General features: G+C 39.4%; 4 protein-coding genes and 1 long non-coding RNA gene across 5 annotated transcripts in view; 4 read left to right on the top strand and 1 right to left on the bottom strand.

Moving 5' to 3' along the window:
• LOC311284816 (uncharacterized protein) overlaps positions 1-27,902 on the top strand; it is a 199,560-nt gene that overhangs the window by 116,239 nt on the left and 55,419 nt on the right. The gene's annotated exons all lie outside the window — the stretch shown is intronic.
• LOC311284744 (protocadherin-16-like) lies at positions 1,936-16,844 on the top strand (the record flags this gene model as incomplete). The annotated part of the gene is given in 7 exon segments (XM_084399959.1): positions 1,936-4,404; positions 4,406-4,439; positions 5,462-5,623; positions 5,876-7,552; positions 8,543-10,630; positions 11,613-13,688; positions 16,833-16,844. Coding segments are annotated over 7 exon segments (8,385 nt in total). The 5' UTR covers positions 1,936-2,068.
• LOC311284743 (uncharacterized protein) lies at positions 11,183-27,791 on the top strand. The gene is made up of 2 exons (XM_084399958.1): positions 11,183-13,688; positions 25,268-27,791. The coding sequence occupies exons 1-2, from the start codon at positions 11,313-11,315 to the stop codon at positions 27,692-27,694; spliced, it is 4,803 nt and encodes a 1,600-aa protein (XP_084256084.1). The 5' UTR covers positions 11,183-11,312; the 3' UTR covers positions 27,695-27,791.
• Positions 18,194-20,653, bottom strand: LOC311285534. The gene is made up of 2 exons (XR_014626373.1): positions 19,594-20,653; positions 18,194-18,989 (listed from the first exon to the last, which is right to left on the bottom strand). It is a non-coding gene; the product is annotated as an uncharacterized lncRNA (long non-coding RNA).
• Positions 21,126-24,039, top strand: LOC311285524 (protocadherin gamma-A5-like). Its single transcript, XM_084401198.1, has one exon. It carries the CDS (start codon positions 21,439-21,441, stop codon positions 23,884-23,886), a length of 2,448 nt encoding a protein of 815 aa, XP_084257324.1. The 5' UTR covers positions 21,126-21,438; the 3' UTR covers positions 23,887-24,039.

Below are 27,902 nucleotides of genomic sequence, written 5' to 3'. Positions count from 1 at the left end.
TATGAGCTTAACATTCAGGCAAAAGATCAAGGAGGACTCACTAACGCATGTAAAGTAGTCATTGATGTGTTGGATATTAATGATAATCCACCTAGTATTAATATCGTGTCCAATTCCAATTCCATATCTGAAGGGTCCAAGTCTGGCACTGTTGTTGCAATGCTAAATGTTGATGATCTTGATTCAGGTGTAAATGGCCAGGTTCGGTGTTTCATAAGTGAGGATATTCCCTTTGCTATTACATCTCAGTCTAGTAGTTTCTTCAGCGTGCAAACAGAGCAGGAACTGGACAGAGAGAGAGAATCTGAGTATAATATCAGTGTAATATGTACTGATGAGGGAGTTCCCGCGCTATCCAGCAGTGTCTCTCTCCGTGTGCAGATATCAGATGTGAATGACAATGCTCCTGTCTTTGAGAAAACTAACTATGAGGCCTGTGTGGTGGAGAATAACACACCGGGTGTCTCTATATTTTCAGTTAAAGCCAGTGATGCTGATTGGAATCAGAATGCTCGTGTTTCTTATATTCTAGAAGACAGCACTGTTAATGGAGTCTCTGTCTCATCATATGTGTCAGTGCAACCTGACAGCGGAGTGATTACAGCTATGCGCTCTTTTGACTATGAGACACTGAAACATTTCCACTTCCGGGTAAAAGCGCAAGATGGAGGCTCTCCTCCACTCAGTAGTAACGTGACTGTGAAAATTACTATTCAAGATCAGAATGACAACGCTCCTCAGGTTCTGTATCCAGTACAGACTGGCGGTTCAGTGGTGGCTGAGATTGTGCCTCGTGCTGCAGATGTTGGATATCTCGTCACTAAAGTGGTAGCTGTTGATGTGGACTCTGGACAGAATGCCTGGCTCTCCTATAAACTACAGAAAGCTACAGACAGAGCGCTGTTTGAAGTGGGTTTACAGAATGGAGAAATAAGAACTGTGCGACAAGTGACTGATAAAGATGCTGTCAAACAGAAACTCACTGTTGTTGTGGAGGATAACGGACAGCCCTCTCGCTCAGCTGTGGTCTCCATTAACGTGGCTGTGGCTGACAGCTTTCCTGAAGTGTTGTCAGAGTTCACAGACTTTACGCGTGAAAAACAATATAATGACAACCTGACTTTTTATTTAGTTCTCGCACTGGCCGCTGTTTCTTTCCTATTTATCACTTGTGTGGTTGTGATAATATCAGTAAAGATCTACAGATGGAGACAATCTCGCTTCCTCTTTCAGTCCAATCTGCCTGTTATTCCGTACTATCCACCGCATTATGCAGACACAGGAGTCACTGGAACTCTGCCGCACGGGTATAATTATGAAGTGTGCATGACGACTGACTCGAGGAAGAGTGACTGTAAGTTTTCTACACTCGGTGGACAGAGTGTGTTAGTGGTGGACCCGAGTTTCACTGAGACGATGCAGCATACTATCAAGAAAAATAACGATTTGGAAAGTGAAAATTCGACATTGGTAAGACAATTTTTTATACTCAATTTCAAAACAAACAAAATCACAGTGTACATGAGAATTTATTAAAATTATATCAAGCATTTATAAAACAATAATAATTTAGGCTACTTTCAGCACCACATATTGGACAGCGACATATAATAGTCATGCCATTCATTTTTAAATTAGACAGTAACGGTTAAATGTTTTCCTTCCATCATCTAAATTAAAACATTTCTCCAGAAAATCTATATATTTTTTTAAATCATTACTACACATATTCTTGATTATTATTATTTCTTCATAAACGTTTTCAAAAACCCTTGTCTGCTATAGTTTTGCTACGATTTTATTTGTAGTGCTTGGTTTAGACTCACAGGGCCGCTGTTTGTCAATGTAACACAGTAACTGTGTGTATTTTAAACCCAGCCCCATTTTCAGTGAGAGAGGAAAAGGGGAAAGCTTTTGGATCGTTTATTATTTCCAAGTGTCTTGAAACAAACGCGACATCATTTATTTTGTCCGATTCATAGGATTTGCATTTAACATTCTTCTATTAGAACACACTATTTGGAAATCGTTAAGATCGTTTTTATGGTTTGTTGGCGCTACCGAGGAAATGTCTGGTGTCGTGATGTGGTACTCGGTATTGTTTGCCTTCTTCCTGCTTCATTCGGCCCGCGGACAGGTCAGTTACTCCATTCCAGAAGAAATGGCTAAAGGTTCCACTGTGGGAAATATCGTGCAGGATTTGGGCTTGGATTTACAAAGATTGAGGTTAGGAAAAGCGCGCATATATACAGGGGACAGTACTGAATACATTGGCCTCAATAAAGACACTGGCTTGCTGCTCATCAAAGAGAAAATGGATCGCGAGTCTCTTTGTGTGAAAACGACTCCGTGTGCTTTGCACCTTCAACTGATTTTGGAAAACCCGATGGAATTATACACGATTACGGTTGAAATCACGGATATAAACGATAATCCACCCTCTTTCGAGAAAAAGCGAATTAATTTTCAGATAAGCGAGTCAGCTGTAACGGGCGCGAGATTCATGCTGGAGGGAGCCGTGGATGCGGATGTAGGAGTTAATGGTCTTCAAAGCTATTCTCTTAAACCAACTGATCATTTTGTCCTTGAACTGCTCAGTCAACCAGGCGGTGATAAAAAAGTTGAAATGGTTTTGCAAAGACCTCTGGATAGAGAAAAGAAAGGAGTGGTTATGTTATTATTAACCGCCATTGACGGCGGTGATCCGCAGTTGTCTGGAACTGTTCAAATACATGTTACTGTACTTGATGCTAATGATAATTCTCCCGTATTTGCGCAAAAGGAATATAAAGCCACTTTGACTGAAAATGCAGCGAAAGGGACTAAACTGACCACAGTCAGTGCTACTGACGCAGACGAAGGATCTAATGGTCAGGTGACGTATTACATTTCAAGCAAAGAAGATTTTGTGCGAAAAATGTTTATTATTGATCAGCATAGTGGCGAAGTCACCTTAAATAGCCTAGTCGACTTTGAAAAGGCAAGTCATTACCAGATTGATATCCAGGCTAAAGATCAAGGGGGGCTTTCTGATTCCTGTAAGCTGATTATTGATGTGCTGGACATTAATGATAACAAACCAGTGATAAACTTACTCTCTATGTCAAACTCAGTGTCTGAGGACTCCACACCAGGCACAGTTGTTGCTATGATGAAAGTAGATGATGCAGACTCAGGTGTTAATGGCCAGATTCACTGTATCATAAATGACAACATTCCATTTGCTCTGACATCATCATCCAATTTCATCAGTCTGCGTATAGAGCAGCAGCTGGACAGAGAAAAAGATGCTGAATACAATATCAGTGTCACATGCTCTGATCAGGGGGTGCCTGCGCTCTCCAGCAGCGCCTCTCTATCTCTACAGATATCAGATGTGAATGACAATGCTCCTGTCTTTGAGAAAACTAACTATGAGGCCTGTGTGGTGGAGAATAACACACCGGGTGTCTCTATATTTTCAGTTAAAGCCAGTGACGCTGATTGGAATCAGAATGCTCGTGTTTCTTATATTCTAGAAGACAGCACTGTTAATGGAGTCTCTGTCTCATCATATGTGTCAGTGCAACCTGACAGCGGAGTGATTACAGCTATGCGCTCTTTTGACTATGAAACACTGAAACATTTCCACTTCCGGGTAAAAGCGCAAGATGGAGGCTCTCCTCCACTCAGTAGTAACGTGACTGTGAAAATAACTATTCAAGATAAGAATGACAACGCTCCTCAGGTTCTGTATCCAGTACAGACTGGCGGTTCAGTGGTGGCTGATATTGTGCCTCGTGCTGCAGATGTTGGATATCTCGTCACTAAAGTGGTGGCTGTTGATGTGGACTCTGGACAGAATGCCTGGCTCTCCTATAAACTACAGAAAGCTACAGACAGAGCGCTGTTTGAAGTGGGTTTACAGAATGGAGAAATAAGAACTGTGCGACAAGTGACTGATAAAGATGCTGTCAAACAGAAACTCACTGTTGTTGTGGAGGATAACGGACAGCCCTCTCGCTCAGCTGTGGTCTCCATTAACGTGGCTGTGGCTGACAGCTTTCCTGAAGTATTGTCAGAGTTCACAAACTTTACGCATGAAAAACAATATAACGACAACCTGACTTTTTATTTAGTTCTCGCGCTGGCTGCTGTTTCTTTCCTATTTATCACTTGTGTGGTTGTGATAATATCAGTAAAGATCTACAGATGGAGACAATCTCGCTTCCTCTATCAGTCCAATCTGCCTGTTATTCCGTACTATCCACCGCATTACGCAGACACAGGAGTCACTGGAACTCTGCCGCACGGGTATAATTATGAAGTGTGCATGACGACTGACTCGAGGAAGAGTGACTGTAAGTTTTCTACACTCGGTGGACAGAGTGTTTTAGTGGTGGACCCGAGTTTCACTGAGACGATGCAGGATACAATCAAGAAAAACAATGATTTGGAAGGTGAATATTCGACATCGGTAAGAAAAACACTTTATACTAAGTTACAAAACAAACCTGTTCACAGTGTACAGCATAATTAATGAAAATTATTTCAAATATTTACTTAAATCAATATTAACAGTATAATGTATTTATAATATATGTATGTATATATATGTATATATATATATATATATATATATATATAGTTATTATTATTATTATTATTATTATTATTTTGTCTCATCAAATGTTAATTTAGTCTACTTTCAGCACCACCTCTTGGACAGCGACATAGTCATGACAGTTATTTAAATTAGACAGTAAACGGTTAAATGGTTTCCTTCCATCTGCTAAATCAAATAATTTCTCCAGAAAATTTAATTTTTTCAAAATCATTTCTTCCAGTATTCTTTTTTTTTTTTTTTTTTACATTTTCAAAAACCCTTGTCTGCTATAGTTTTGCTGCGATTTTATTTGTAGTGCTTGGTTTAGACTCACAGGGCCGCTGTTTGTCAATGTAACACAATAACTGTGTGTATTTTAAACCCAGCCCCATTTTCAGTGAGAGAGGAAAAGGGGAAAGCTTTTAGATCGTATATTATTTCCGAGTGTCTTGAAACAAACGCGACATCATTTACTTTGTCCGATTCATAGGATTTGCATTTAGCATTCTTCCATTAGAACACACCATTTGGAAATCGTTAAGTTCGTTTTTATGGTTTGTTGGCGCTACCGAGGAAATGTCTGGTGTCGTGATGTGGTACTCGGTATTGTTTGCCTTCTTCCTGCTTCATTCGACACGCGGACAGGTCAGTTACTCCATTCCAGAAGAAATGGCTAAAGGTTCCACTGTGGGAAATATCGCGCAGGATTTGGGCTTGGATTTACACAGATTGAGGTTAGGAAAAGCGCGCATATATACAGGGGACAGTACTGAATACATTGGCCTCAATAAAGACACTGGCTTGCTGCTCATCAAAGAGAAAATGGATCGTGAGTCTCTTTGTGTGAAAACGACTCCGTGTGCTTTGCACCTTCAGCTGATTTTGGAAAACCCGATGGAATTATACACGATTACGGTTGAAATCACGGATATAAACGATAATCCACCCTCTTTCGAGAAAAGGCGAATTCAGTTTGAAATCAGCGAATCGGCCGTACCGGGCGCGAGATTCATGTTAGAGAGAGCCGTGGATGCGGATGTAGGAGTTAATGGTCTTCAAAGCTATTCTCTTAAACCAACTGATCATTTTGTACTTGAACAACAACTAAAAGCAAGTGGAGATAAAAATGTCGAAATGATTTTGCAAAGACCTCTTGATAGAGAAAAGGAGAGAGTGGTTAAGTTATTACTAACCGCCATTGACGGCGGTGATCCGCAGTTGTCTGGAACTGTTCAAATACATGTTACTGTACTTGATGCTAATGATAACACTCCTGTCTTTACGCAAAAGGAATATAAAGCCACATTGACTGAAAATGCAGCGAAAGGGACTAAACTGACCACAGTCAGTGCTACTGACACAGACGAAGGATCTAATGGTCAGGTGACGTACTACATTGCAAGCAGAGAAGATATTGCGCGAAACATGTTTTTTATTGATCAACATAGTGGCGAAGTTACTTTAAATGACCTAGTCGACTTTGAAAAAGCAAATCATTATGAGCTTGATATCCAGGCTAAAGATCAAGGGGGGCTTTCTGATTCCTGTAAGCTGATTATTGATGTGCTGGACATTAATGATAACAAACCAGTGATAAACTTACTCTCTATGTCAAACTCAGTGTCCGAGGACTCCACACCAGGCACAGTTGTTGCTATGATGAAAGTAGATGATGCAGACTCAGGTGTTAATGGCCAGATTCACTGTATCATAAATGACAATATTCCATTTGCTCTGACATCATCATCCAGCAATTTCATCAGTCTGCGTATAGAGCAGCAGCTGGACAGAGAAAAAGATGCTGAATACAATATTAGTGTCACATGCTCTGATCAGGGGGTGCCTGCGCTCTCCAGCAGCGCCTCTCTGTCTCTACAGATATCAGATGTGAATGACAATGCTCCTGTCTTTGAGAAAACTAACTATGAGGCCTGTGTGGTGGAGAATAACACACCTGGTGTCTCTATATTTTCAGTTAAAGCCAGTGACGCTGATTGGAATCAGAATGCTCGTGTTTCTTATATTCTAGAAGACAGCACTGTTAATGGAGTCTCTGTCTCATCATATGTGTCAGTGCAACCTGACAGCGGAGTGATTACAGCTATGCGCTCTTTTGACTATGAGACACTGAAACATTTCCACTTCCGGGTAAAAGCGCAAGATGGAGGCTCTCCTCCACTCAGTAGTAACGTGACTGTGAAAATTACTATTCAAGATCAGAATGACAATGCTCCTCAGGTTCTGTATCCAGTACAGACTGGCGGTTCAGTGGTGGCTGAGATTGTGCCTCGTGCTGCAGATGTTGGATATCTCGTCACTAAAGTGGTGGCTGTTGATGTGGACTCTGGACAGAATGCCTGGCTCTCCTATAAACTACAGAAAGCTACAGACAGAGCGCTGTTTGAAGTGGGTTTACAGAATGGAGAAATAAGAACTGTGCGACAAGTGACTGATAAAGATGCTGTCAAACAGAAACTCACTGTTGTTGTGGAGGATAACGGACAGCCCTCTCGCTCAGCTGTGGTCTCCATTAACGTGGCTGTGGCTGACAGCTTTCCTGAAGTGTTGTCAGAGTTCACAGACTTTACGCATGAAAAACAATATAACGACAACTTGACGTTTTATTTAGTTCTCGCGCTGGCTGCTGTTTCTTTCCTATTTATCACTTGTGTGGTTGTGATAATATCAGTAAAGATCTACAGATGGAGACAATCTCGCTTCCTCTATCAGTCCAATCTGCCTGTTATTCCGTACTATCCACCGCATTACGCAGACACAGGAGTCACTGGAACTCTGCCGCACGGGTATAATTATGAAGTGTGCATGACGACTGACTCGAGGAAGAGTGACTGTAAGTTTTCTACACTCGGTGGACAGAGTGTTTTAGTGGTGGACCCGAGTTTCACTGAGACGATGCAGCATACTATCAAGAAAAACAATGATTTGGAAGGTGAATATTCGACATCGGTAAGAAAAATGCTTTATACGAAGTTACAAAACAAACCTGTTCACAGTGTACAGAATAATTAATGAAAATTATTTCAAACATTTACTTAAATCATTATTAACAGTATATATTTATAATATATATATATATATATATATATATATATATATATATTGTTATTATTATTATTATTATTATTATTATTTGTTGTCTCATTAAATGTTAATTTAGTCTACTTTCAGCACCACATCTTGGACAGCGACATAGTCATGACAGTTATTTAAATTAGACAGTAAACGGTCAAATGTTTTCTTCCATCTGCTAAATCAAATAATTTCTCCAGAAAATCAAAAAATTTCAAAATCATTTCTTCCAGTATTCTTGATTTTTTTTCATAAACATTTTCAAAAACCCTTGTCTGCTATAGTTTTGCTGTGGTTTTATTTGTAGTGCTTGGTTTAGACTCACAGGGCCGCTGTTTGTCAGTGTAACACAGTAACTGTGTGTATTTTAAACCCAGCCCCATTTTCAGTGAGAGAGGAAAAGGGGAAAGCTTTTAGATCGTTTATTATTTCCGAGTGTCTTGAAACAAACACGACATCATTTACTTTGTCCGATTCATAGGATTTGCATTTAGCATTCTTCCATTAGAACACACCATTTGGAAATCGTTAAGTTCGTTTTTATGGTTTGTTGGCGCTACCGAGGAAATGTCTGGTGTCGTGATGTGGTACTCGGTATTGTTTGCCTTCTTCCTGCTTCATTCGGCACGCGGACAAGTCAGTTACTCCATTCCAGAAGAAATGGCTAAAGGTTCCACTGTGGGAAATATCGTGCAGGATTTGGGCTTGGATTTACACAGATTGAGGTTAGGAAAAGCGCGCATATATACAGGGGACAGTACTGAATACATTGGTCTCAATAAAGACACTGGCTTGCTGCTCATCAAAGAGAAAATGGATCGCGAGTCTCTTTGTGCAAAAACGACTCCGTGTGCTTTGCACCTTCAGCTGATTTTGGAAAACCCCATGGAATTATACACGATTACGATTGAAATTACGGATATAAACGACAATCCACCCACTTTCCAGAAAAAGCGAATTCAGTTTGAAATCAGCGAATCGGCTGTACCTGGCGCGAGATTCATGTTAGAGAGAGCCGTGGATGCGGATGTAGGAGTTAATGGACTTCAAAGCTATTCTCTTAAACCAACTGATCATTTTGTCCTTGAACAGCAGCTTAAAGCAAGTGGAGATAAAAACGTCGAGATGGTTTTGCAAAGACCTCTTGATAGAGAAAATAAAGGAGTGGTTACGTTATTACTAACCGCCATTGACGGCGGTGATCCGCAGTTGTCTGGAACTGTTCAAATACATGTTACTGTATTAGACGTTAATGATAATGCTCCTGTCTTTACGCAAAAGGAATATAAAGCCACATTGACTGAAAATGCAGCGAAAGGGACTAAACTGACCACAGTCAGTGCTACTGATGCAGACGAAGGATCTAATGGTCAGGTGACGTATTACATTGCAAGCACAGAAGATTCTGCGCGAAACGTGTTTTTTATTGATCAGCATAGTGGCGAAGTTACTTTAAATGACCTAATCGACTTCGAAAAAGCAAATCATTATGAGCTTGATATCCAGGCTAAAGATCAAGGGGGGCTTTCTGATTCCTGTAAGTTGATTATTGATGTGCTGGACATTAATGATAACAAACCAGTGATAAACTTACTCTCCATGTCAAACTCAGTGTCTGAGGACTCCACACCAGGCACAGTTGTTGCTATGATGAAAGTGGATGATGCAGACTCAGGTGTTAATGGCCAGATTCACTGTATCATAAATGACAACATTCCATTTGCTCTGACATCATCATCCAATTTCATCAGTCTGCGTATAGAGCAGCAGCTGGACAGAGAAAAAGATGCTGAATACAATATCAGTGTCACATGCTCTGATCAGGGGGTGCCTGCACTCTCCAGCAGTGCCTCTCTGTCTCTACAGATATCAGATGTGAATGACAATGCTCCTGTCTTTGAGAAAACTAACTATGAGGCCTGTGTGGTGGAGAATAACACACCTGGTGTCTCTATATTTTCAGTTAAAGCCAGTGACGCTGATTGGAATCAGAATGCTCGTGTTTCTTATATTCTAGAAGACAGCACTGTTAATGGAGTCTCTGTCTCATCATATGTGTCAGTGCAACCTGACAGTGGAGTGATTACAGCTATGCGCTCTTTTGACTATGAGACACTGAAACATTTCCACTTCCGGTTAAAAGCGCAAGATGGAGGCTCTCCTCCACTCAGTAGTAACGTGACTGTGAAAATTACTATTCAAGATCAGAATGACAATGCTCCTCAGGTTCTGTATCCAGTACAGACTGGCGGTTCAGTGGTGGCTGAGATTGTGCCTCGTGCTGCAGATGTTGGATATCTCGTCACTAAAGTGGTGGCTGTTGATGTGGACTCTGGACAGAATGCCTGGCTCTCCTATAAACTACAGAAAGCTACAGACAGAGCGCTGTTTGAAGTGGGTTTACAGAATGGAGAAATAAGAACTGTGCGACAAGTGACTGATAAAGATGCTGTCAAACAGAAACTCACTGTTGTTGTGGAGGATAACGGACAGCCCTCTCGCTCAGCTGTGGTCTCCATTAACGTGGCTGTGGCTGACAGCTTTCCTGAAGTGTTGTCAGAGTTCACTGACTTTACGCGTGAAAAACAATATAACGACAACCTGACTTTTTATTTAGTTCTCGCACTTGCTGCTGTTTCTTTCCTATTTATCACTTGTGTGGTTGTGATAATATCAGTAAAGATCTACAGATGGAGACAATCTCGCTTCCTCTATCAGTCCAATCTGCCTGTTATTCCATACTATCCACCGCATTACGCAGACACAGGAGTCACTGGAACTCTGCCGCACGGGTATAATTATGAAGTGTGCATGACGACTGACTCGAGGAAGAGTGACTGTAAGTTTTCTACACTCGGTGGACAGAGTGTTTTAGTGGTGGACCCGAGTTTCACTGAGACGATGCAGCATACAATCAAGAAAAACAATGATTTGGAAGGTGAATATTCGACATCGGTAAGAAAAACACTTTATACTAAGTTACAAAACAAACCTGTTCACAGTGTACAGAATAATTAATGAAAATTATTTCAAATATTTACTTAAATCAATATTAACAGTATATGTATTTATAATATATGTATATGTATATATATATATATATTATTGTTATTATTATTATTATTATTATTTTGTCTCATCAAATGTTAATTTAGTCTACTTTCAGCACCACCTATTGGACAGCGACATAGTCATGACAGTTATTTAAATTAGACAGTAAACGGTTAAATGGTTTCCTTCCATCTGCTAAATCAAATAATTTCTCCAGAAAATCTAAATTTTTCAAAATCATTTCTTCCAGTATTCTCTTTTTTTTTTTTTATAAACATTTTCAAAAACCCTTGTCTGCTATAGTTTTGCTGCGATTTTATTTGTAGTGCTTGGTTTAGACTCACAGGGCCGCTGTTTGTCAATGTAACACAGTAACTGTGTGTATTTTAAACCCATCCCCATTTTCAGTGAGAGAGGAAAAGGGGAAAGCTTTTAGATCGTATATTATTTCCGAGTGTCTTGAAACAAACGCGACATCATTTACTTTGTCCGATTCATAGGATTTGCATTTAGCATTCTTCCATTAGAACACACCATTTGGAAATCGTTAAGTTCGTTTTTATGGTTTGTTGGCGCTACCGAGGAAATGTCTGGTGTCGTGATGTGGTACTCGGTATTGTTTGCCTTCTTCCTGCTTCATTCGGCACGCGGACAAGTCAGTTACTCCATTCCAGAAGAAATGGCTAAAGGTTCCACTGTGGGAAATATCGTGCAGGATTTGGGCTTGGATTTACAAAGATTGAGGTTAGGAAAAGCGCGCATATATACAGGGGACAGTACTGAATACATTGGTCTCAATAAAGACACTGGCTTGCTGCTCATCAAAGAGAAAATGGATCGCGAGTCTCTTTGTGTGAAAACGACTCCGTGTGCTTTGCACCTTCAGCTGATTTTGGAAAACCCGATGGAATTATACACGATTACGGTTGAAATTACGGATATAAACGACAATCCACCCACTTTCCAGAAAAGGCGAATTCAGTTTGAAATCAGCGAATCGGCCGTACCGGGCGCGAGATTCATGTTAGAGAGAGCCGTGGATGCGGATGTAGGAGTTAATGGTCTTCAAAGCTATTCTCTTAAACCAACTGATAATTTTGTCCTTGAACTGCTCAGTCAACCAGGCGGTGATAAAAACGTCGAAATGGTTTTGCAAAGACCTCTTGATAGAGAAAAGAAAGGAGTGGTTACGTTATTACTAACCGCCATTGACGGCGGTGATCCGCAGTTGTCTGGAACTGTTCAAATAGATGTTACTGTACTTGATGCTAATGATAATTCTCCCATATTTACGCAAAAAGTATATAAAGCCACACTGACTGAAAATGCAGCGAAAAGGACTAAACTGACCACAGTCAGTGCTACTGATGCAGACGAAGGATCTTACGGTCAGGTGACGTATTACATTGCAAGCACAGAAGATATTGTGCGAGAAATGTTTATTATTGATCAGCATAGTGGCGAAGTTACTTTAAATGGCCTAATCGACTTTGAAAAGGCAAGTCATTACCAGATTGATATCCAGGCTAAAGATCAAGGGGGGCTTTCTGATTCCTGCAAGCTGATTATTGATGTGCTGGACATTAATGATAACAAACCAGTGATAAACTTACTCTCTATGTCAAACTCAGTGTCTGAGGACTCCACAACAGGCACAGTTGTTGCTATGATGAAAGTGGATGATGCAGACTCAGGTGTTAATGGCCAGATTCACTGTATCATAAATGACAATATTCCATTTGCTCTTACATCATCATCCAGCAATTTCATCAGTCTGCGTATAGAGCAGCAGCTGGACAGAGAAAAATATGCTGAATACAATATCAGTGTCACATGCTCTGATCAGGGGGTGCCTGCGCTCTCCAGCAGCGCCTCTCTGTCTCTACAGATATCAGATGTGAATGACAATGCCCCTGTCTTTGAGAAAGCTAACTATGAGGCCTGTGTGGTGGAGAATAACACACCTGGTGTCTCTATATTTTCAGTTAAAGCAAGTGACGCTGATTGGAATCAGAATGCTCGTGTTTCTTATATTCTAGAAGACAGCACTGTTAATGGAGTCTCTGTCTCATCATATGTGTCAGTGCAACCTGACAGCGGAGTGATTACAGCTATGCGCTCTTTTGACTATGAGACACTGAAACATTTCCACTTCCGGGTAAAAGCGCAAGATGGAGGCTCTCCTCCACTCAGTAGTAACGTGACTGTGAAAATCACTATTCAAGATCAGAATGACAACGCTCCTCAGGTTCTGTATCCAGTACAGACTGGCGGTTCAGTGGTGGCTGAGATTGTGCCTCGTGCTGCAGATGTTGGATATCTCGTCACTAAAGTGGTGGCTGTTGATGTGGACTCTGGACAGAATGCCTGGCTCTCCTATAAACTACAGAAAGCTACAGACAGAGCGCTGTTTGAAGTGGGTTTACAGAATGGAGAAATAAGAACTGTTCGACAAGTGACTGATAAAGATGCTGTCAAACAGAAACTCACTGTTGTTGTGGAGGATAACGGACAGCCCTCTCGCTCAGCTGTGGTCTCCATTAACGTGGCTGTGGCTGACAGCTTTCCTGAAGTGCTGTCAGAGTTCACTGACTTTACGCATGAAAAACAATATAACGACAACCTGACTTTTTATTTAGTCTTGGCTCTTGCTGTGGTCTCCCTGCTCTTCATAGTCTCGATTATTTCAATCATCTCAGTGAAAATCTACAGATGGAGGCAGAATAAGTTATTTTTCAAATCAGGGGCAAATCTACCTGTAATTCCATATTACCCTCCAGTGTACGCAGACGGCACATTACAGCATGTGTATAATTATGAAATGTGCGGGACCACTGATTCAAGGATGAGTGACGTGAAGTTTGTCAGGCCCTACAGTCAGAACACACTGGTGAGCCAGAGCCGTTTGGGGACAGTTCAGAGAGAAAAGAAGGAGCAGGAGGTTGATGATCTGACTGTAGAGGTGAGACCTTGTTTGATTTTTTTAAATCATCTCATCTGAATTAAAATGGAGAAAAATAAAACAGTATTTGTATTGTACTTTGTGTATCAAACTTGGATATACAGTAAGTTCCCCAAGTTTATGTTTTTCAAATTAAAGTTGAAAGTTGTGCCTAATTTAATTATTCGGAATTGGAGTAAAAATTATTTAATAAATAATTATGTAAAAATATATTACGTTGATATTAAGTTTGCATGTGCTTTTCACTCTCACAGTTGTGTCAACTGTATCACTTATATATGGCCCCAAAATATATTTGGACATTTAAGCCATAATTCTAAATGTACTGTATTTGCATAATATAACATAATATCAAAGCAATTGGCATTTACTTTAAAAGAAATATAGCACAAACACACTTTTCAATAAAAATATTTCATAAAGTGAAAGTTTCTTAGGTTTAAAAATATGAACCAATAAATAATGGCTTTAAGACCAGTCAGTTAAAAACAATGGTAACACTTTATTTTTATAGTCCACTTTAGACATTCTACTAACTATAAGTAACTTTGCAACTACATGTCAAATAACTGTCATTAGAGTATTAGTAGACTGTCTGCTTAATATCTGCTAACACTTTATTTTGTTGGTCCCCCAACATACATTCTACTGACTATAAGTAACTTGGCAACTACAAGTCAACTTATTCTACTAACCCGAACAGTAACACCTAACCATAACCATAACCAGTGGTTAAATTGGGCCGGGGCTCTCCGGGGCTCATGTGCCTGTCCTGATGTGCCTGTTTGCAGTCAGTTGCTTACTGGAAATTATGTCACATAAAATGTGATGAAAGTGATGCTTTTGAAAACATATTTCTGACAATAAATGAAAGATTTTCTATGTCTATTTTTTCTCGGTGGAGCTGAGATGAGAACAATCGGAACACGGCTATATTCTTGTTCAGCTGCTTAATCTCGTTGTCATTCGACCATGATCGCGAACCGCTCGCGCATGCCATGCGCATCTAGGTAGGCTACTACTCAGAACTCCGACACGGACAGACGCGGCGTCAGCCGATTTTGCTGGGGCTTCAGCCCCGAATGTTTTGAGTGAGGCCCCGAATGTATTTTGAAAAGTTGACTGACAAATATGAAACCGGACAATAGCCTATGTAAACCCCCAAAATCATAAGTTGCCTTATTTCATTGTGCTTTGGCTTTGTTGCTGTCTCTGACTGGTGATTGTTGAAATCTCTCACACAGAGACACACCACGTGAGTGATTTCAGCCTATCCTAGAATATCTCCAGGATTTGCGCGCAACTGCAAACAATCTCACAACAATAAATAAAAAAAAAAAAAAAAAAAATAACAGTCAGCACCGCCACACAGTCCTCTGTCAGATGAGATGTTTTCAGGCTATATGCAGGGGCGTTTCTAGGGTTAAAAAACATCAGCGGCTGAGCCCGAAATGACAGGGTCTGGGGTTATAAGATAACATGATCCGATACAGAGAATAATATTGTAGGCCTATATGCAGGGGCGTTTCTAGGTTTTAAAAACATCAGGGGCTGAGCCCGAAACGTCAGGGGCTGGGGTTATAAGATAACATGATCTGATACAGAGAATAATATTGTAGGCCTATATGCAGGGGCGTTTCTAGGTTTTAAAACATCAGGGGCTGAGCTCGAAACGTCAGGGGCTGGGGTTATAAGATAACATGATTAATTCAACCCTGGCACTGTAGCCACACCAGCCCACGAAGTTGGTTTCAGCAACTTTTTTCTTTCTTGAGTTAATCAATGTTTTTGGCACTAATCAAAGAAGAAAAACAACTTTTTCTAACTTCTAACTCTTAAAAAGATAAAAGTTGCTGAAACCAATCTTTAATGCTAATATATAAATTGCTCATTTGCCTCTGGACACAAAAATATTGCACTGGTGTTTGATTGAAATGTAACATCTAGGCCTATGCAAAATAATCCTTGAAAGATTTCTCATTTAAGGCCATTCCTGTTTGGAATATGTGATTGTTTATTGTCAACAATAAGCAGAAATAATTCTGCCTTTCCATTTTGTACTTTGGATCATTCATTTCCACATTTATCCTCATTCTCATGGTTATGAATCTGTTATCTGCTTGACAAATAATTTATGCTACTGCCCACTGACATGCTTTTAAAGCTATTGTTATCCAATTTTTTTGGCCTTCAAACACCTTAAAGGGATACTCCACTTTTTTCGGAAATAAGCTCATTTTACATCTCCCCCAGAGTTAAACAGTTGAGTTTTACCGTTTTAGAATCCATTCAGCCGAACTCCGGGTCTGACGGTACCACTTTTAGCATAGCTTAGCACAGATCATTGACTCTGATGAGTCCAGTAGCATTTCTTTCAAAATGACCAAAGAGTTTCAATATTTTTCCTATTTAAAACTTGACCCTTCTGTAGTTAAACCGTGTACTAAGATCGACGGAAAATGAAAAGTTGCGATTTTCTAAGCCTATATGACTAGGAACTACTCTCATTCCGGCGTAATAATCAAGGAACTGTGCGGCTGTACCATGAGTGCAGCAGGCGTAATGATATGACGCAGCGCCTGAAAATAGTCCCCAGCTCGGTAGCTTCTTCCAACGTGACCGGGACTAAGTTTGTCTAACCTATTAGACCTATTTTCAGGCGCTGCGTCATATCATTACGCCTGCTGAACCCATGGTACAGCCGCACAGTTCCTTGATTATTACGCCGGAATGAGAGTAGTTCCTAGTCATATAGGCTTAGAAAATCGCAACTTTTCATTTTCCGTCGATCTTAGTACACGGTTTAACTACAGAAGAGTCAAGTTTTAAATAGGAAAAATATTGAAACTCTTTGGTCATTTTGAAAGAAATGCTACTGGACTCATCAGAATCAATGATCTGTGCTAAGCTATGCTAAAAGTGGTACCGTCAGACCCGGAGTTCGGCTGAATGGATTCTAAAACGGTAAAACTCAACTGTTTAACTCTGGGGGAGATGTAAAATGAGCATATTTCCGAAAAAAGTGGAGTATCCCTTTAAAATGCACATATGGAAGTCCGAGAAATCCAAATTTTAGAACCCCCCCCAATACCTCACATTTCAATGCGCGTGTTTGTGTGGTAATGTGGGCTGGTGTGGCTACAGTGCCAGGGCTGAATTAATCATGTTATTTTATAATCCCAGACCCTGACGTTTCGGGTTGATCGTTACTGAAGTCCCTGACTGAAACCCCACGGTACGGTACTGCAAGTACAGATACGTGAAAAATGTACTTAAATAAAGTAACGAAGAATTTGTACTTCGTTACATTCCACCACGGCTGATTAACAGTAATGTAAATGCTAATTGTCCTAATACCTGTTGATACTACAACAATGCAAAGTATATGCTCTTAACCTTGCAGTTTTTCACATATCATGTAAGACTCAATTTCTCCATTTCTTTGCACAAAACTCTCCAGAAAATACCATTTAATGGTTTATTTTTCAAAAAAAAATTCACGGGGGAGCGTACCCCCCCCCCCCCCCCCCCCCCCACATAATAAATCCCAATTTAACCTCTGACCATAACCATAACCATAACATAACAGTCATACTGACAGTCTACTACAGTCTACTAATACTCTAATGAGAGTTAGCTGACATGTAGTTGAATAGTTAAAAAGTGTCTTAGAAAAGTAAAGTTAGTTCTGAGGAAAGCTCTACTATCATTTACTTGCAGATTCTATATGTATTGGTACACCATCTCATTTTGTGCAGTCTTTTGAGCCCAGTAGAATTAAATGTAGAAAGTCATGTTACAGCCCTTCCCATCTTCTCGAGCATTTTTTAAAACATGTATAGGTGATTTTTTTTTTTTTTTTTTTTACATTTAAAATATTTTTTTTGAAGTAGATGTTACATAAATGAAAGAGGAAAATATGCTGAATCAGATGATATGCATTTTGGCATTTAATATGACCAATCAAATTGTAAACCAAAAGTGAAAAGTTGATTTTATTACCTAAATACTTTATTTTATTTATTTATTTATTTATTTTACACAGAGCCTTCCCAGCAAACATTTGGACGTTTAATGACCGTTGAAAAGACGTCCGTCCGAGACGTCCCGTCATGGTTGAAAAATAGTTCCAAAATGGAAGTTGAACCGACGTCTTTTCTGGCCGTGAATTCCACGTCTTTTCTGGCCGTGAATTCCACGTCTCTTCTGGCCGTGAATTCCACGTCTCTTCTGCGCGTCCCTGGACGTCTAAATGCGTCGTCATATTTAAATGTGTTGCTGCATAATTTAAGTGTATAAGCCTGCATATAAAATAATCACACACCTATTGTGTAACATCGTGAAAGACAATCAAGTCTTGAGGTTTAGCCTACACATCTTGACAAAGGTTCTAAAAAGGTCCAAAATTGGTCCAGTCAGACCTGAATGTCAATAAAACGTTTTAATCACGTGTACATCAAAAACAATAACACATTATTTGTGGATATAAGCAATAAAGAAGCATGTTCTGATTAAGCACAACATTTTATTGATCTTGAACAGCCAAAATTTCTCTTTATTTTTTTCAATGTTTAACATTTCGTGAGCTTAGAATTTTAAGGTTCTATCTCCACTTTTGGTCGAAATTGAGTTTTTGATAATCTGATTCATTAGGTGTTTATTAATGCCTGTGTGGTGTTATTTTTGTAAAAAAAATATTTTGTTAGTAGTTATTAATAAAATAAAAGGTTCCATCTCACAAAACATAAACCGAGTTTAAAAACTTTGATCCTCAATAAACTACAATAAACGGAGATAGAACCTTATAATTCTAAGCTCTCGATTTGTTAACCAAACTAAATACCAATAGCAAAATACTGAATTATTATATAAAGATAGTTCACCCAAAAATGAAAATTATGTAATTTACTCACCAAATTCCAAACCTGTATGAGTTTCTTTCTTCTGCTGAACACAAAAGAAGATATTTTGAAGAATGTTTGTAACCAAGCAAATAGAGCATCCACTGACTACCATTATTGGAGAAAAAATGATTATTAATGGGAAGCGACATCTGCTTGGTTACAAACATTCTTCTAAACATCTTTGTGTTTAGCACAGAAAGGTATACAGGTTTGAAACATGAGGTTGAGTAAATGATGACAATTTTCATTTTTGGGTGAACTATCCCTTAAACACATTGTTTGGCTCATTTTTTGTATCCACCACCCCCAGCTCTTCCTGGAGCGTGTTTCAGGTGTTCTGCCATTGCTGCATCAATTTCAGAGTCTGTAGCATGTGGGCTCCACCTCTTCACAGCATCTAAGGGAAGAGAATATATTTCTTTTTAAAATAAATGAAAATTAAAAATTTGAGGTAAATGACATGCACTTATTTTCAAAATATTTTTATGGTCTTCAGCTAAATTCAAAACAGCATTTGTCCCCTGCCTCTTCAATACCACTGTGGTGCCCTTGAGAAAGACCCTTAACTAGGTGTGTAACAGTGAGAAAGTGAACAGGACATTTCTGATAAAGACAAGTGGGCTGTGATGTCCCCTGAATAGACATGTTTAGCTATTCTAAAATTACAAAATATTTTTAAAGCAGTTACTGAAAACATACATGTTCAAATCCAGCTAAACATTTCATTCTACTTCAGATAATTTACTTTCTGAAAGAAACTCTCAAAAGGCTACATTAATAATTTACAGTAATAACTTTGACTGTATCATTAAACATACTTTATACTATGGTATACCGTTGTATAAGTTCAAAGCAACTTTTAGCCTACTAGCTAATTTTAGCCAAACTCAGTTAACGTTAGCCAATTTCAGTTGACAATGTGGGCATCATTTCTTTCGGTTCATTCATGTCAAACAAGTAAAACTCTAGCACGTGAATCTAATAATACAAAATGTACGTACCCAACAGTAGATTTTTAATAATATGGGCCTCAATTCCTCCTCTCTCCGTGGTTGTTCAAACTTCAGTGTTCCGGAGTGAGTCTATGGGGAAAACGCGTTAACATCTCGTGAGATAATCTAACCTATCGCGGGATTTGGTAATGTCGGGAGATCTTTTGTTACATCTTGGCAGCACAGTTTTGGCAATTACATCCAACTCAGACATAAATGGTGACCAGATATATTTCTGTTTTACATGCATACATTCCATAAAAAAATAAAAAAAACCACAACGTATCAGGTTGAAATAATGACTAAAATGCAGAGGCTTTGCATTCACTTAACCACACTGGGAACTGTGAGATTATAATTTATTTAAACAAGATAAAGTAAATATATTTACTTTGTATACAATTCGTGTATTTCATAAAGATAATTCCTGGGGGTTTTTTTCTGTCTTGCTTGACTAGATGTGTAAAGGACGTCAGTGGACGTGTATTCACAGCCTTGACGTGTAAAGGACGTCAGTGGACGTCTTCACACCTCTTAAAAACTACTTGGGCAATTAAATTAATTTTTGCAGTATTAACCATGCAAGGATTAAGCACAGCTTTTGCATATTTCACAAGGATTCCATGATGGAGGGTCATGATGGACTATAAATGCACGTGTAAAAGACGTCGCCAGGTGACGTCCTCTCACCCGATACTATAGACGTGTAAAGGACGTCAGTGGACGTATTCACACAACTTATTAAAACTTTAATTTAATAAAAAAATTAATTAATTATTGCAGTATTAACCACGCAAGGATTAAGCACAGCTTTATCACAATTGATTTCATAGAGGGTCATGATGGACTATAAATGCACGTGTAAAAGACGTCGCCATGGTGACGTCCTCTCTCACCCGAAACACAACATGGTATATTGAACTACACGTATCTAAAAGTCAAAATAACAATTATACATGCAACCTCAGATAACTGTAGACATGCACACATGTATCTGAATGCATTTTTAGGAAATGTTCTGTGTTACATATTTTTACCGATTTATGCCGTCATACCGCGACTATTTTTGGCCAGGGACACGACGTTGCCGTCGGACCAATGTTTGCTGGGTTATAACTTCCACTGTCACCTTAGGAACGTCATGGTCATGTATAAGGATTTCACCCTTGTACATAAGTTACAATTGGTTAAACTCGAATTTCTCTCCCAGTCTCCGGGATTGTTTAGGTCAGTGGTTCCCAATTCCAGTCCTCGTGACCCACTGCTCTGCACATTTTGTAGGTCTCTCTTATCTGACACACTCAGTTCAGTTCATGGATGGAGTCTCTCCTAATGAGCTGATGATCTGGTTCAGGTGTGTTAAATAAGGGAGACATACAAAATGTGCAGAGCAGTGGGTCACGAGGACTGGAATTGGGAACCACTGGTTTAGGTTCTCCGACCTGTGAAGCATTTGTCACAACCCCCTCAGTCCCCTAACAGAGGACAACTATTTGTTTTATTTATTTTTTACTTTGAGCCATGTTACACAACAGAGTGCATAACTTAATATATATGCTTTTAACTCTTTTAAGTCCTTGATTGTATATTTTTGATGAAGTGACAATTCTGTAGTGCTGCATTTAGGACTCTAAGTGCCGCTGTTCAACCTCTGTAGTCTTTTTGGTGTGTGCTTGTATCCCTCCGTTTAACAAAACCCAAAGCAGAGGCATAATTCAGATATCATCAACAACTAACATCGGATGCTACATAGCAGACCACCAAATCGAGTTCAAATTGGTCTCCGGATTCTTTAACCCGAACGAAGACGGAATTTGCTCTAAACATAACTGACCGTACATTGAGCTTTTTTGGATGCTTCGGCTCGATCTTTGTTCAAAAATGGAGTCGGGAGGAAAAGGCTGGTTACATGGGTCGCTATTCTTCTATACAGTGTGCGCGTTGGCTTTATTTTCCTCTCGTGTGACCGGACAGATTCGTTATTCTATACCTGAGGAAATGCCAGTGGGCTCGTTTGTTGGAAATATTGCCTCGGACCTTGGGCTTGAGCCGAAGAGACTGATTTCAGGAAAAGCGCGTGTTTTCACGGCGGACAGCAGTGAGTACATTGGACTGGACAAGGAAAACGGGCATCTGGTTGTTAAGAATAAAATTGACAGAGAAGAGCTGTGTGGAGAGATATCAGCATGTAGTGTCAGTTTTGATGTCATTTTTGATAATCCGATGGAGCTTTATCGAGTTACTGTTGACATACAGGACATAAATGACAACAGCCCCGTCTTTCCGAAATCTAAAATTGAACAAGAAATCAGCGAATTAGCGGTACTGGGTGCGCGATTTCCTTTAGAGAGCGCAATAGATCCAGACGTGGGAGTGAACACGCTACAGAAATATACTCTTCAACCCACCGATCATTTTAAGCTACACATTGAGAATAGTGAGGATGACAGTAAAAACGTCGAGATGGTTCTTCATTCTCCGCTAGATAGAGAAAAGAAAACACATCATAACTTAATTCTGACAGCTATTGATGGTGGAAAACCACAAAGGTCTGCAACTGTACAGATTAATATTATTGTTCTTGATGGAAATGACAATGCGCCTGTATTTAGCCAGTCGTCTTATAAAACATCAGTTGTTGAAAATGCTCCAAAAAGCACAATCGTAACAAAAGTCAGTGCGACCGATGCTGATGAGTCTAGTCACGGCATCCAGTACTATTTTGAGCACGCGACATCTGCGGTAAAAGCTTTGTTCTCCATTGATGCGGATTCTGGTGAGGTTAAAGTCATTGGTGATATAGATTATGAAAAACACAAGCAGTTTAAAATCAAAGTCAAAGCTAAAGATCACGGAGGTTTGACTGACTCGAGTGAGATAATTATTGACGTCATTGATATAAACGATAATACGCCCAAAATTACAATAATGTCTTTTTCCAGTGCAGTATCTGAAGACGCAGCACCTGGAACTGTTATAGCAATGATAAATGTACAGGATCTGGATTCAGGTGACAACAGTAAGATTACATGTTCTATTGATCTGAACTCTCCTTTTAAAATCATGTCTTCATTAACTAATTATTACAATCTGGTGACAGACTCAGAACTAGACAGGGAACAGACATCAGAGTACAATCTCACTGTAACTGCTGTAGACGGGGGAAACCCACCTCTTTCTAGCAAAGAGATTTTGAACCTTAAGATATCTGATGTAAATGATCACGCGCCTCAGTTTAAACAAGAATCATATAATGCCTTTATAGCTGAAAATAACCCACCATCTACAACTATTTTGACTGTCAAAGCAGAAGACATGGACTGGGGGCCAAATGCAAAGGTTTCATATTTTCTTATCGATGGAGATTTGAACGGAGCACCTCTGGCATCTTACATTTCTATAAATTCAGAAAATGGAGTAATATATGCAGAAAAATCTTTTGATTATGAACAGCTGAAATCGTTCAAAATACAAGTCAAAGCTCAAGACGGGGGCTCTCCCCCTTTATCAAACAATGTGACTGTAAACATCATAATCCAAGATCAGAATGACAACGCTCCTCAGGTTCTGTATCCAGTACAGACTGGCGGTTCAGTGGTGGCTGAGATTGTGCCTCGTGCTGCAGATGTTGGATATCTCGTCACTAAAGTGGTGGCTGTTGATGTGGACTCTGGACAGAATGCCTGGCTCTCCTATAAACTACAGAAAGCTACAGACAGAGCGCTGTTTGAAGTGGGTTTACAGAATGGAGAAATAAGAACTGTGCGACAAGTGACTGATAAAGATGCTGTCAAACAGAAACTCACTGTTGTTGTGGAGGATAACGGACAGCCCTCTCGCTCAGCTGTGGTCTCCATTAACGTGGCTGTGGCTGACAGCTTTCCTGAAGTGCTGTCAGAGTTCACAGACTTTACGCATGAAAAACAATATAACGACAATCTGACTTTTTATTTAGTCTTGGCTCTTGCTGTGGTCTCCCTGCTCTTCATAGTCTCAATTATTTCAATCATCTCAGTGAAAATCTACAGATGGAGGCAGAATAAGTTATTTTTCAAATCAGGGGCAAATCTACCTGTAATTCCATATTACCCTCCAGTCTACGCAGACGGCACATTACAGCATGTGTATAATTATGAAATGTGCGGGACCACTGATTCAAGGATGAGTGACGTGAAGTTTGTCAGGCCCTACAGTCAGAACACACTGGTGAGCCAGAGTCGTTTGGGGACAGTTCAGAGAGAAAAGAAGGAGCAGGAGGTTGATGATCTGACTTTAGAGGTGAGACCTTGTTTGATGTTTTAAAATTAACTCATTAAGATTAAATTAACAAGATCCCAGGGAGTGTTGTAATACTTTTTGCTTTTATTTCTGTAACTTGATAATGTCAGCACATTTATCCACTACAGCTTAAAGTTGTTTTGACGAAAGGGTATAAATCTATGACATACTTATCTTTGGCATAAAAAAAATAAAAATAAATGAAACAAGTGCACAAATATGATAATAATAAATAACAGACAGTTTGTGTGTGTTAGTCACTTTCACAATTGTGCTCAATGTCGGTCTATACACTGTGCCGCTTTGTACAGTTTTTGTTAGTCCAGTAAGTCAATAGGAAATATATTAATGTTTCCATGATATTAAATAAACATATTTCTATTTATCAATTTATATTTAGGTAAATATTTGGAAGATATGTTATATTTCATATTAGACAAGATAATCTGCTGAATTAGATGATATATGTTCTCTTGTCTACCATGAATTAACTTGATCACAAACCAAATAATAAAACAGAAGTGAAATGTTGATTTTGTACCTCAAAGTTATTATTAGTATAGTAGTAGTAGGAGTACAATACATTTTTCATATTTTTACACAGTGTTACAACAGCTGCCGTCACTTCAGGAGACTGATGTTTCTCATCAATTTAATCAATGAATTGAAAGGATAGTCCACTCAGAAATGAAAATTCTCATCATATTCTCATATACATCATATACACATAATATATTTTGAGAAATGTCTTAGTGTTTTTATGTCCATACAATGGAAGTCAGTGTGGTCCAATGTTGTTTGGCTCCCAATGTTCTTCAGAATATATTTTGTGTTCCATGAAATAAACTTTTTTTTATACAGATTTCATTTTGCAGGGAACATCCCTTTAATAATAGGTTAAACTAAACGTGGTACAACCTAGTAATACAATGCTCTCTTGTAGATTGAGGTTCTCAGATTTGTGAAGCATTTGTCACAATCATCTCTGCCCTCTCACTCTTTGCTCTTTTAACAGAGACATGTTCTTTTTTTTCTTTCTTTTTTTTTTTGTGGTATGTATAACATTACACAGTGCATAACCTTATATATGGGATATTTAACACTTTTTCAAGTTTCAGTCCTTGCTGGTGTCGGTTTTTCGAGAAAGTGACTATTCCGTAGTACTGTATTTGGACTCTAAGTGCCGCTGTTCAACCTATAAAGCTAGTGTTTTTATCATTCCCTTCAACCCAAAGCAAAGGCATAATTTAAACATCGTCAACAGATAACTGTGAATGCTACAAAACAAGACCGCAAAACCGCTTTCAGCTTTGTCTCTAGACTCTTCAAGCCTGAGAAAGGTGCATTTAGTTGGAAACATAATCTATCAAATTGTCTTTGGATGCTTCTGCTCGATCTTTGTTGATCAAAAATGGAGTCGGGAGGAAAAGGCTGGTTACATGGGTCGCTATTCTTCTATACACTGTGCGCGTTGGCTTTATTTTCCTCTCGTGTGACCGGACAGATTCGTTATTCTATACCTGAGGAAATGCCAGTGGGCTCGTTTGTTGGAAATATTGCCTCGGACCTTGGGCTTGAGCCGAAGAGACTGATTTCAGGAAAAGCGCGTGTTTTCACGGCGGACAGCAGTGAGTACATTGGACTGGACAAGGAGAACGGGCATCTGGTTGTTAAGAATAAAATTGACAGAGAAGAGCTATGTGGAGAGATATCAGCATGTAGTGTCAGTTTTGATGTCATTTTTGATAATCCGATGGAGCTTTATCGAGTTACTGTTGACATACAGGACATAAATGACAACAGCCCCGTCTTTCCGAAATCTAAAATTGAACAAGAAATCAGCGAATTAGCGGTACTGGGTGCGCGATTTCCTTTAGAGAGCGCAATAGACCCAGACGTGGGAGTGAACACGCTTCAGAAATATACTCTTCAACCCACCGATCATTTTAAGCTTAATGTTCAGAATGGCGCTGGTGGGAATAAAAACGTCGAGATGGTTCTTCATTCTCCCCTAGATAGAGAAAAGAAAAAGCATCATAACTTAATTCTGACAGCTATTGATGGTGGAAAACCACAAAGGTCTGCAACTATACAGATTAATATTATTGTTCTCGATGTCAATGACAATGCGCCTGTGTTTAGCCAGTCGTCTTATAAAACATCAGTTGTTGAAAATGCTCCTAAAAGCACAATCGTAACAAAAGTCAGTGCGACCGATGCTGATGAGTCTAGTCACGGCATCCAGTACTATTTTGAGCACGCGACATCTGCGGTAAAAGCTTTGTTCTCCATTGATGCGGATTCTGGTGAGGTTAAAGTCATAGGTGATATAGATTATGAAAAACACAAGCAGTTTACAGTCAAAGTCAAAGCTAAAGATCACGGAGGTTTGACTGACTCGAGTGAGATAATTATTGACGTCATTGACATAAACGATAACACGCCCAAAATTACAATAATGTCTTTTTCCAGTGCAGTATCTGAAGACGCAGCACCTGGAACTGTTATAGCAATGATAAATGTACAGGATCTGGATTCAGGTGACAACAGTAAGATTACATGTTCTATTGATCTGAACTCTCCTTTTAAAATCATGTCCTCATTAACTAATTATTACAATCTGGTGACAGACTCAGAACTAGACAGGGAACAGACAGCAGAGTACAATATCACTGTAACTGCTGTAGACGGGGGAAACCCACCTCTTTCTAGCAAAGAGATTTTGAACCTTAAGATATCTGATGTAAATGATCACGCGCCTCAGTTTAAACAAGAATCATATAATGCATTTATAGCTGAAAATAACCCGCCATCTACAACTATTCTGACTGTCAAAGCAGAAGACATGGACTGGGGGCCAAATACAAAGGTTTCATATTTTCTTATCGATGGAGATTTGAACGGAGCACCTCTGGCATCTTACATTTCTATAAATTCAGAAACTGGAGTAATCTATGCAGAAAAATCTTTTGATTATGAACATCTGAAATCGTTCAAAATACAAGTCAAAGCTCAAGACGGGGGTTCTCCCCCTTTATCAAACAATGTGACTGTAAACATCATAATCCAAGATCAGAATGACAACGCTCCTCAGGTTCTGTATCCAGTACAGACTGGCGGTTCAGTGGTGGCTGAGATTGTGCCTCGTGCTGCAGATGTTGGATATCTCGTCACTAAAGTGGTGGCTGTTGATGTGGACTCTGGACAGAATGCCTGGCTCTCCTATAAACTACAGAAAGCTACAGACAGAGCGCTGTTTGAAGTGGGTTTACAGAATGGAGAAATAAGAACTGTGCGACAAGTGACTGATAAAGATGCTGTCAAACAGAAACTCACTGTTGTTGTGGAGGATAACGGACAGCCCTCTCGCTCAGCTGTGGTCTCCATTAACGTGGCTGTGGCTGACAGCTTTCCTGAAGTGTTGTCAGAGTTCACAGACTTTACGCATGAAAAACAATATAACGACAACCTGACTTTTTATTTAGTCTTGGCTCTTGCTGTGGTCTCCCTGCTCTTCATAGTCTCGATTATTTCAATCATCTCAGTGAAAATCTACAGATGGAGGCAGAATAAGTTATTTTTTAAATCAGGGGCAAATCTACCTGTAATTCCATATTACCCTCCAGTCTATGCAGACGGCACATTACAGCATGTGTATAATTATGAAATGTGCGGGACTACTGATTCAAGGATGAGTGACGTGAAGTTTGTCAGGCCTTACAGTCAGAACACACTGGTGAGCCAGAGTCGTTTGGGGACAGTTCAGAGAGAAAAGAAGGAGCAGGAGGTTGATGATCTGACTTTAGAGGTGAGACCTTGTTTGATGTTTTAAAATGAACTCATTAAGATTCAATTAACAAGATCCCAGGGAGTGTTGTAATACTTTTTGCTTTTATTTCTGTAACTTAGACTATGATAATGTCAGCACATTTATCCACTACAGCTTAAAGTTGTTTTGACGAAAGGGTATAAATCTATGACATACTTATCTTTGGCATAAAAAAAATAAAATAAATGAAACAAGTGCACAAATATGATAA

The sequence above is a fragment of the Rutilus rutilus genome (assembly GCF_951802725.1).
Source record: "Rutilus rutilus genome assembly, chromosome: 25".
NCBI classification, from domain to species: Eukaryota; Metazoa; Chordata; class Actinopteri; order Cypriniformes; family Leuciscidae; genus Rutilus; species Rutilus rutilus.
Note: the sequence above shows the minus strand (reverse complement) of the source record. Positions and strands in the feature narration are given on the sequence as shown.

Excerpts from the sequence above, each read along its gene's own strand:
- LOC311284743 (XM_084399958.1), top strand. The coding sequence starts at position 11,313 with ATGTCTGGTGTCGTGATGTGGTACTCGGTATTGTTTGCCTTCTTCCTG. Across the intron at positions 13,689-25,267 it reads TTGATGATCTGACTGTAGAG|TCAAAAATGGAGTCGGGAGG; the intron begins GTGAGACCTTGT and ends GATCTTTGTTGA.
- LOC311285524 (XM_084401198.1), top strand. The coding sequence starts at position 21,439 with ATGCTTCGGCTCGATCTTTGTTCAAAAATGGAGTCGGGAGGAAAAGGC.